This window comes from Accipiter gentilis, chromosome 32 (genome assembly GCF_929443795.1).
Source record: "Accipiter gentilis chromosome 32, bAccGen1.1, whole genome shotgun sequence".
In the NCBI taxonomy this organism is placed as follows: domain Eukaryota; kingdom Metazoa; phylum Chordata; class Aves; order Accipitriformes; family Accipitridae; genus Astur; species Astur gentilis.
This window is the reverse complement of record NC_064911.1, coordinates 18,356,357-18,367,458: the sequence shown is the minus strand read 5'-3', so window position 1 is coordinate 18,367,458 and position 11,102 is coordinate 18,356,357. Positions and strand designations below refer to the sequence as shown.

The 11,102-nt window shown below is 43.0% G+C and overlaps 1 protein-coding gene across 2 annotated transcripts; it reads left to right on the top strand.

Moving 5' to 3' along the window:
• Positions 1-605: 605 nt before the first annotated feature.
• On the top strand, positions 606-8,825 carry PRDX4 (peroxiredoxin 4). Of its 2 annotated transcripts, XM_049835033.1 has the most exons (8): positions 606-1,080; positions 3,322-3,439; positions 3,846-3,962; positions 4,535-4,657; positions 5,330-5,460; positions 7,096-7,130; positions 8,308-8,354; positions 8,702-8,825. In XM_049835033.1, exons 1-8 carry the CDS (start codon positions 867-869, stop codon positions 8,703-8,705), a joined length of 789 nt encoding a protein of 262 aa, XP_049690990.1. In that variant the 5' UTR covers positions 606-866; the 3' UTR covers positions 8,706-8,825. The 2 variants fall into 2 exon arrangements, with proteins under 2 accessions (XP_049690990.1, XP_049690989.1); XM_049835032.1 differs by lacking the exon at positions 8,308-8,354 and having other exon boundaries at positions 740-1,080.
• The last annotated feature ends 2,277 nt before the right edge of the window (positions 8,826-11,102 follow it).

Here is an 11,102-nt window from a genome sequence, read left to right as displayed (position 1 = left end):
CAGAGTTTCTCTTACTACATATTAAGAGCATCGCTTAATTTCATCAATTTAAACACGAAAATCAGCATTCGGTTCAAGTATTTCATCACTGAGCAAAGAAAGAAGGCTGCCCGTGTTCTCTGTGTGGACACTGAAGAGTGATATAAATTTGGATTTCATCTTGGATTTCACTTATGAATTTTTCCATTTTTTAATCACTTGCAGAAGTCTTTATAGTACAGCAGCAGCCAGAAAGCCTCTGTTGTTGCTCTTTTGAACTCTGTTCCATGCCTATGTATACTTAGTCATGTACGAACCTCAAATTAGTGCTATTTAACTAACATTATATTCCGCAGATAAAACCCATGTTTGTCCTTCAGCATTTTCTCCACTCACAAGAGGCCTGATTCTCTCCAGCTTTTACTGCATTGACTTTACTGGTTTTCCCTCTCACTTACAGTTATTTGGGAATGCCTTCCGACTGAGGGATGCTAACATCACCCGTAGCCGCGCTCGGCACCGACTGGTACGACCGCCAGCTATGAAATGCCCACAGAAACCACCCCGCCGCGCGTAGGAGAGAGACCGGGCGGCAAATCTGAGGCACGGGCAGAGAGTTTCCCTCTGCAGCCGCGCTCCTCACACACTCTTCTCTCCCCACAGACCCCTACGTCCATTTACCGTTTCCTCCGGGGCTCTACCGTGAGGCCACGGCCCCGCCGGAGCCGCTTCTCCTCAGAGCAACCGCCGCGGGGAGCCCGTCGGCGCCGCTTCTCCTCAGAGCAACCGCCGCGGGGAGCCCGGCCGAGCGGGCTGCCGGCCCCTGTGAGGAGAGGACCGGGCCCGGCTCCGCCCCTCCGCCGGGACGTGCACTCGCTCGGCGGGCCATGGAGGCGGTCGGCGGGGCTCGGAGCTGGGCGCTGGTGGTGCTGCTGGTGGTGCTGGTCGGGCTGGGAAGCGAGGCGGAGGCGGAGGAGCCGCGGTCGGCGAGGCAGCGGGGGGACGAGCAGTGCCATTACTACGCGGGAGGACAGGTCTACCCCGGGGAGGCGGCCCGGGTGCCCGTCTCCGACCACTCGCTGCACCTCAGTCAGGCCAAGAGTAGGTGCCGGGGCTACCGAGGGAGCGGGTGCGCGACCCCTTCTTTTGTCGCGGACGCCGGCAAACGGGGCTGCCGCCACCTCGGGCAGAGCGCCTTTGGCCCTCGGCGGCGGCGGCGGCGGGGTGGCGGCCCTCCCGCCCGCCATCCCCGGCGGAGGGGAGAGCGGGGCCGGCGGCGGGGAGGCCGTTTGCCAGCCCCCGGCCCTCCCCGCCGCGGTTTGGTGGCGGGTGTCCCTGCCGAAACGGCCACCCCCCCCAACCCCTTCCCCTCCGGCTGAAGCGGGTTTTTTTGCGGCCCGGGCAGCGTCCGCTGCCGGGGAGAGGCCTCGGGGCGGAGGGAGGGGAGGCAGGCCCAGCGTCCCCGCTCTCTCGTCACCTTGACCGGCTCTCCCTGGGCTTAGGTTTGTGGCTTTGCTGTTGCGGCCTGCGCTCTCCTGCGGTTTAAATAACTTTACAGCGGGACTGGGTGTAAACGAGCGGCAGCGAGGTGTTTTGGGGTTTGGGGGAGGGGGGGGGGGTACCCGTTCAAGGCCCCGTTCTGCAGAACGGAGAGGGGAAGGGGTAGAAACGACCCTGGCTGCGAGGGTTGACGGCCTTTACATCCTTTTCCTCCACCGAGCCGGGGCTGTTTTAAACGTTTGCAAACAGATGCTGATGCAAAAAAAAAAAAAAAAAAAAAAAAAAAGAAAAAAAAAAAAGAAAAAAAAAGAAAGGGAAAACAGCCAAGATATTTGTAACCAATTCTGTTTGGTTTTTCCTCCCTTTGTAATGTCAGATAGCACAGCGCTTCAGACAAGTGTTTTTAACCCCCCAAAAATCATCTCGGTGTAGAAAGAGGTCAAGGTACGACATATTTTACTCAATTTCTTTTCCTTCTCCCTCCTAATCTGAAGGTCGGTTGAAGAGAATGTTTTGCTACAAAGCGATTAGATTTGGGGTGTCCCTATCTCGTAAAAAGCAACATACTTGAAACATCTTTTGAGAGCTCAAAATAACTTGGGGATTAATTCTTGCTTTCACTTGAAAATAGTCCCATACCTGCAAAGACTCAATAAAAAAACGTTGCAAGTCCGGGGCTTGAAATCTGACCAGAAAGAATTCTGCGGAAGACTTGAGAGGAGGAAGAGCATTTCTTCAAAAAACGTAAACTGAAATGATCAGTCATACCTACTGACTCTCTGTACTTGTATTGCTGCGTCCCTTGTGGGTTATATCAAGTGAAACCAAAGATGACCGCCCTCCCACTCAGGGGCATGATCTGCCTGATGATTTGGGGTATTTTTTGCAGTCCTTGTTATAAGTCCTCGCTTAACTATATTCTACAGCTCTGGGTTGTCCTAAGAAAAGGAGACCCCAACAACGCACTCATCATCCAGATAATAATGAAGATTCCATATATTTTTCTCAGCAGCTTTTCCCTAATTTCCTGGAGCTGTGTGTCAATGTCCTTGACATCACAAGTGTATTCAGATCACCTTGTTATCTCCAGCATACCCTATCCTTTGTCTCAGAGTTCACATTACTATGAAAATAGGACCGGGCAGAATAATTTTTAATATTTTAAATTCAGTGTTAATCCCTTTTGGTAGGAATAGTAAATATATTTCATGCATTTTAATTGGATTTTTTTTAAAAAAACCCAAGTGTCTTCACATTACAATTTGATTAGGAGTTGTAATTTAATAAATATACACTGCATTTTGGGGCATTTGTCTCTAAACATGTTGTAGCCAAACATTTTTTGTGGCCTTGAATTCCGGTAGTTTTTCATGGCTAAAAAGTAGCAATATGAATTTGAACCATCTTATGCTTCTCGTTCACAAGAGCTATTCATAACAAAATACTGAGGGTTCCTGAAATCTTAAAACAGTTTCTCTTTCTGCCTAATAGATGTTTGGCCATGAACTGGTGGTGCACATGTGGTTTGTTTGATATGCCCAGATAAGGTTTGTGTGGCCTTGGTTATCAGTGGTTCAGAGGGCTCCTGTATAAACCCAGATTGGTCAAATTACTTTCCATGTGTACTGAAACTGACATTTCTTCATCACTTTGTAACCTCTGCCAGCTGTGAACTCTTTAAAGTTGTAAGAATGTTTCATTTTGTAACTGTGTGCAGTATGTTGTTTTTCAAGCAAAAGGAAGAAGAACAGTAGTCCTTGCACACCACCTGACTAATGAACAGCTTGCTTTGAACATGTGCTTCGTATTCTGACTTTTAATTGAAAGTCCTTTGTGTTTCAGTCTCCAAGCCAGCACCTTACTGGGAAGGAACAGCAGTCATTAATGGAGAGTTTAAAGAGCTGAAATTAACAGATTATGAAGGAAAATATCTTGTCTTCTTCTTCTACCCTCTCGACTTGTAAGTAAGACCACTGTAGACATACCAAGACTGAATGCAGCTACACTAGACTAATAATTCATTAATTTTTCTCCTTTTCTGAGCTCTTGGGTTTTTGTTTGGTGAGGGTTTGAGGGAGAAGAAAGGAGTGACAACAGAAAATACGTTCTTTGCGTTTGTGTTTTCATCATGCGTTGGTAAAATCATAACACGGTCTTTTTCCTAATAAGTGTGTCCGATAATTAGTGTCTCCACACAAAAAAATAATTTTCAGAAGATTTGTCAGGCAGCAGTTTGGTTAAATACTTGAAGAAGAATAAAAAATAAGTATAAGCTGAAATAAATTATGATAAATCCACAATTTGAAGTTAAACAGAGAATTTACTGGATGTTTCATGAAATTTTGACTTTATCTTTTCTTATCTAGTACCTTTGTATGTCCAACTGAGATAATCGCCTTCAGTGACAGAATTGAAGAATTCAGAGCAATAAATACCGAAGTAGTAGCATGTTCTGTGGACTCAAAGTTCACTCACTTAGCATGGTATGTATCTTACCCTTGCCTTTCACTAAAAATTATTCATGGGTCCATCTTAGCTGAAGAACTGTATCCCCAGATTATTAGCCTATGTAGGTATATCATAATGTGTAAAAGTGTGATGCTATTTATACAAATGTTTAAAATATTTTTCAGTGGTAAAAATTTTTAAATCTAGTGCATGAAAGTACCTTTATCTTTGAAGCTTGTTTAATATGTGTTGCTTGAAATATATCATGTCTCAGTCCAAAAAATACTTTAAAAAAAAAAAAAAAGCAATAAGGATGCAAGTATCCGTAAATGCATCACACTGTCCCAATTCACGAGCACATTGGTATAAAGCAAATAAGACTGATAAGAAAGAGGTCATTGTTAATAGATGTGGCCAAAAACTGCAAAAGATCTACTGACCATTTTGCTCAAACCATAAATAGTATTCATCTCCCTTGGGTGCAGAACAAAAAAAAATTCACTTGCACTAAATCCTCCTGCCTATACTGTTCTGGTTTGTGACCTTTAGCTTTGCATAGGGAATATAAATCTTTGAGAAATACATCTGTATCTCATTTCTTTCAAAGGATTAATACTCCTCGAAAACAAGGAGGACTTGGACCTATGAAGATTCCACTTCTTTCAGATTTGACGCACCAAATTTCAAAGGATTACGGAGTGTATCTGGAAGATCAAGGGCATACACTTAGGTATTTCACTTGGTTACAGTTCTTTTTTTTTTTTTTTTTTTTTTTTTTTTGCGGGCGTAGTGCTTACTACTTTATATCTATCTAAAGAAGCATTTGAAATTTTTCTTTGAGAGCAGATTTCACTTGGGGATTCATGCCGAGAGACAAAATAAATATTGAAGAACGCAAAAAAATTAGTCATAATGAGTCAGAACAGGGGTCAAGGTTAGTACCCTGTTTAAGAGATGTCATCAACAGACACCTAGGGCAGGGCAAACATGCAGAATTCCCCAGAATTGCAGTTACTCAGGGACCTCCCAAGTCCAAGCAGAGTCAAGACTAAGGGTAACTAATGGCCTCAAGAGATACATCTTTCATAAACTTGATTAGTTGCTTTTGGGATCCCTGTAACATCACATAGCATCTGCAACATCCTCTGGCAGAGCCTGTCAAAGCTTAGTTTTATGTCCTGCAGAGAACTATCCTTATTTTTTTTAACTTACCCTCAGCTCATGTCATCTGATACCCCAGGTAAAGAATAGTAGGTTACTAGTATTCTAAGGTGGTGGGTATTGTATGGTATTTGCAGAGATCAAATTCGTCCCATGCAGCAGTCATAAAATAGTGTGTAAACACAACACTGTAATTAGTTCTGTTTCCTAACACACACACACACACAAACTGTTTTCACAGAGGCCTTTTCATTATTGATGAGAAGAGGATCCTTCGACAGATCACGATGAATGACCTTCCTGTTGGGAGATCAGTGGATGAAACGCTTCGTTTAGTACAAGCATTCCAATACACAGACAAACATGGAGAAGGTGCTCTTTTAAATACTTTCATGTTGAAGATTGTTTTACTTGGACTGGGAGCTGTATTTGTAGCTTTTTGGAAGAAAGGTACTCGGTAGCATTAGAGACTAGCCTCATGCAGTGAATGAAGGGTTTTGATTGCCCTGCTACAAGATTCTGTGGTCCCAGTACCTCCATGGGTTGTTTGTAGAATAGTAATTCACATTTTGCTTCACATCCATGAGAATGCAGAGCATAAAGCATTCCTTGGTCTGAATTAAGGTATTATGTACCATCTGTCACAAGCGTAACTCTGTACAAAGTAATGAGGCCATGAAGAATCAGGCCCAATATCTCAGTACATTTTGGCATACTAAAATAATTGAGATGCAAGCCATCCTTGTCCTGTGTCATTCATTGAGGATCTGTGACAAGTAATTGAGAGTGCTTCATGTCAAGATACGTGGTGATACTGTGAAAGTTAGACCACCATTACTTGTGTTTTCTTTACAAGTGCTATGTGATCATCTTCCCCTGACAAAGAAGTTTTCACTGGCATCAGATCATTACTTTATCTCAAGAATTCATGTTCCCCCAGTTCAAGCATAGGGTGAACTTTGCACGTTTCTTTAGATGTGTTTAAATAAACACATTCATTTATTTAAAGATTTTTTAAAATATTAATACACATGTTAAACAGCTTAACTTCCATTTCAAGTCAATTTCATCTGGCATTTGAAAGTACCTTTAGCTGAAAGTACAAATGATTATTATGCTTTGCTGAACAGATTTTAAAAGATAAATGCTGACAGTTAGGCTACACACGTTTGACTAAGGAAATTTAGCCTCTCTTATTTAGTTACAAAGGTGTCTTACAGAATATTGATCTGCAGTGTGTTTCTGGAGTACAACATTTTTTTTCCAGCTTTTGCATGAACGCTGAGGAAAGCCTCCCTAGATGCCTTATTGGATTCTTTGCACAGAATAGGAAAAAAAGTTCTCCACAATTCCTAATTGCATTTGTGATGTTTTGCCTGACAGCATGCCTTAACGCAGTGTAATATGGCATCACTCATTGGGCTAAAGCCTCAGAGGGAGAGCTCTGAAGAGATAAGAGCTTCACTCCAGAACGTGCAACTGTCCAGGTAGTCACAGGGCTCCCAGCCACAGTGCACGTTAACCGCATGCTATAATCCCTTTACTCCTGAGCAAGGCTTCCAATAATATCACTCGGTCTCTTGCGGAATCTTTGAACTGATTTCTTTGCTAAAAAATTTCGCCTAGCATTAGTTTTCAAGAAAGAAAGGTAGGTCTCTGTGCAGTCACCTGAATTTTATCATGAAACTTTTCTTTCTACTAGAATAGGTGTTCATTCTCAGATATTGCTTTGCCAGTACTTTGTCTAGAAGGGCATGAGAATTAAACCAAAGCATAGACATCCATCCAGGGATACGCAGTTTCCAGTTAACAGAAGTGGTAGGTGGTATCAGGTATAAACTGTTACGACACCATCCCATGTATAAAGAAAACTGCGTATTTAACAGTTGCAGATATTTACAGGTGGCGCTTGTGTGCTGTTTTACTTCAAGTTCAGAAAGAGACTATTAAGTGCACAAAAGTACGTCTAAAAATACTTTTACTAACTTTGTCTTGGTTTTTTTCCAGTTTGTCCTGCTGGTTGGAAACCGGGCAGTGAAACAGTAAGTCACCGTTTAAATTTAAATGCATGTACTACTAAAAAACACTCAATTATCGTTTCCACTAAAGCCAAATCCAAGGTCTTTGCAACTTTCAATGAGATGATATGCGTAAACTCACATTACTATAGCTGCAGCTTTTGGATTACTGCTGATTTCATTAGGAGCTCATTTCCCTCACACTAGGCATATTCTAGTTGTTTCAAATTCCCTGTGTATGAACAAAACTCTTCTTGAGCAGCAATGAGTTTTTTCCTGTTAACACCTGATGAGCGGAAGTTGGAAACTCTTGAGTCTGTCCTATCTTCTCGGTTATTTGTCCGTATAAACTCTTGGTTCTGTCGAGTCTTACTGTGGATCCTAGGCACTACCCGGAAAAAGAAAGATACAAGTTCCCAGGCTGCTGTAGTATCAGACAGAGCCAGTGTGCCACTGTCAGAACTCCAGCAGAGAGCACTGCTTTGCTGCGCAATAGCTATTCCTCCTTTGTTACTACTGGCTTACATGTGACTACAAGCAGAAGAGCTAGGGTTCAGATAAACACCCATTGGACTTGCGTTCTCTGGCTTGGATCAAGCCTCAGCAGAATAATGAAACTTTCACTAGAGGTCTGAGCTGCCTAGTTCAGATGAGATCACTGTCATTTATTTGAGCACGTGGCTTCCTTCTGAACCATCTGGTGATGACAGCGTTGTTGTTTAAGAGCTGTCTCAACAAAACGCAGGTCCCAGCGGCCTCTGAGCAGAGTAGTGAGCATTGTAATTGACGGTAAAAACAGTGGAATGTTAAACCATATTTCTTTGCTGGATGTGAAAACTTCCCAGGATGACTGGAGGCTGAGTCGCCTCTCAAGGTAGCAGAGGAGCGTCTTATTGGGGAAGCTGGATATTAAGACTGTAGAATGAAAGAGGGCTGGCTGGCCTAACAGATGTGTTTTGGCACGGAAAAATTCTGCTCTCCATAACTGTGGATCACCTAAATAATACAACATCAATGTATTTTCTAAAAAACAGTCTTACAATGCTAAGATTAACAGCTCCAATACTACCAATTTAAAGATCTAAAACAATACATAAGCATTCTCCTCTGTGCAAAAGATGCAGAGTACAAATAGCAGAGTAGTTCAAAAGCCTTTCTCGAAGATATAGCCATGCCTTCTAAATGTGCTTGATTTAATTAGATCAAACCAGAGGAAGCCATGAGAGTGTGGTGGCCAAGGGAAGAACTGTAAGTAAATTTTAAGACTCTTGATTACAGATGTTAATTTATTAAAATATCTTGCTTTTGGGGCAAGCAACATAGATGTATGTGCTCCCAACTGTCAAAATTCTTCCTTTGGTAGGCTGCACTCTCCCTTCCCCCAATCAGTTAAATCTTTCTGCTACTGTTGTTAGGTACCTTTAGAGATAAACAGTAATCTAGTATCAAGTCAACTGATAAATTACTCTTCACTGTTGCTTGTGGGTTGTCCTTAGCATCATATTATGGAATACTACGCTGTTCTGGTTTTAGAGTTTGTTGTGTTTGTGTGGTTTTGTTTTGTGACTAACATTTTAATTTTCTTTCTTTCACAGATAATTCCAGATCCTGCTGGAAAACTGAAGTATTTTGATAAACTGAACTGAGGCTCGCTTCTGTTGAATTACATAGGTCACGTTCAGCTTGATTTTTGCCAATAAAATTTCATTAATTTTGTTACTCTCGGGAGTTTGACTAATATGTAAGTGAGTGCAGTAGACCATTAAAGGTCTTGTTGCTGAAACAGGAGTCTAACCTGTGTGAAGCATGGGTGCCTCATTAGTTATCACAGAATATTCCTATGGAATACATGTTTTCCCTGTAAGTCTTGCTTTTTTGCTTGGTTTTCTGAAAATTTACTTCTCTTAGCATCTCAGGCTTAGATTCCTGACTTTTGCTATTGATACATTACTTAATTTCTGCAAAAATCGGGTCTGCTTGGTCACATTAAAGGAGCTACAGCTAGGAAAGAGCCACTTGGCTATGGTACATTAGTCTGTAATCCAGAGGCAATAGCAGCTAACCCAAAAGCCAGAAATAAGTTACAGTTGCTGAATTACATTTTCAGTCTGCCTAAAGCTGGAAAACATTTTTAAACTAAGAACATACCCTACACTACATAAATCAGTACAACTGCGCTGAAAAAAATACAGCTATGCCAGTTCATGTGATTCAAGAGCTAATTTTTTCCATGCTTGTATTTATAGTGTATATGCTGATAAGATCGATTCCATTTCACATGGTCTGAATTTTTTTTCCCTGGCCCTACACTGTTAAGAGCTGTACGTAGTGGTTAATGTCCTGTGCTGATCCACTCGTTAAACATGATAGAGGGGAACCACAGCCAGAACAAGCAGAATTCCACCGAGCCCCAGCCTCCCCTTCCCTGTGAGGCCTGGGGAAAGGAGGAGTTCCTGATCCCATCCAGAGGGTAACGGAAGCACAGCAGGACCAACACCAAACGCTGGTAACATACTGCTCCAGCCCACCGGATCTCAAAGACCAGAGGGCAGCATGCGGAGAGGCAGCTTCTCATGTTACTAGGCTGCACGTCAGCTGCTTGAATTTTACTCAGGATTTTGCTTGCAGCCTTTATCAAACCTGAAACGCTAAAAACATCAACACAGAGAATGTTCAAATAACTCCAAGCAACTGCAGCGTGATGAATGCAGGCCCAGCTATTATATGGATAAGCAGCCCAAGGCACAAAACAAACCTAACAAACACTGGTGCCTGCCTTAGAAATGGCGCTCATGCCCTCTTCTTCAGAGGTGCTGGCTGCCTCTCCAGCTGCATCGCTCTCCTTCACACCCAACACTCTCCCAGCAGCAAAAACCTCTGTGGCACTAAGCCAGCAAACAAGACACGATAAAGACAGAGATGAGTTCTCACCCGCGTGTTGGACCCACTCCAGCCAGCCCACAGCTCCTTGTGGAGCCAGGCGAGTAGTGAGTTACGGGAACAAAACCGCAGGTTGTATCGCTGTAGCACACACAGCAGCAAGAGCATCAAACAAAAGCAGATGTCAAAAGCTGTACAAACCCTAAGCCAAGAAAACAGGACTGAGAACACTTAGCTCTGAAGAAAACTGAGGCCATCTGTACGCTTTGAATGCTGCAGATTTAAGTCAACGGCCGCATAGTTCTGGCAAACTTGAAGGCCCCAACCCTCCGCATGCGTAAAGGAATGGGCTAAGGAATTGGTTTTTTAAAAAGCAGTTCAGTGGGGATAAGAAGTCTGAGGGAAATTGTCCTTAAGTAAAGACCTCAGTTGCTATGTGACATTACCTATTTGAAATGAAAGATCATTTATATGGAGAAAGAGAATGGGGTCTCACAGAGATTCGGATATGCTGGTGGGGAAGTTTAGGAAGGAAAAGACTGGGGAAAAAAAAAATGCAAAAATGCTGGTGTTTGAGAGGGAGAGGGGAGAGCTGACTGGGGGGTGGACAGGGTGGAAACCAAGGCAGATCCTCAGTTACACACTGCCTCCAGGAAAAAGGGAAACCGAAGGAGGGAAGATGAGATCCCTGAATGAAAGAATAGTGGAAACTGGGGGGGACTGAAGCCTGTGGATTTGGGATCATCAGGATTTGCAGACGTGCAAAACAAGTGACAAGCTTGGGATGTTACCTATTAAAGCTACTGCACTTTTCTTGCTCTACTATTGAAAACTTTTGTTTCAGCGTACCCTGGGATACCAAGTACCATTTAACAGCATCAGCCTGTTCTTGTACTACCCTCATCACGTAACAGCTTGATGAGCAGCTCTAAGCAGTACAGAGCTTCCTTGGGTTGTTGTTCCCCCCACACAAGGGAAAAGTCAAGGAAGGAGTGACAGAAAGCAGGACTAGAAAGTAACAATACATGAACAGAGCAAATAAAGCTCTTGAAAGAATAAGGCCCTATTCTGAAATAGAAACCCACTCCTCCTCCATGCACACATCACTAATTCTTG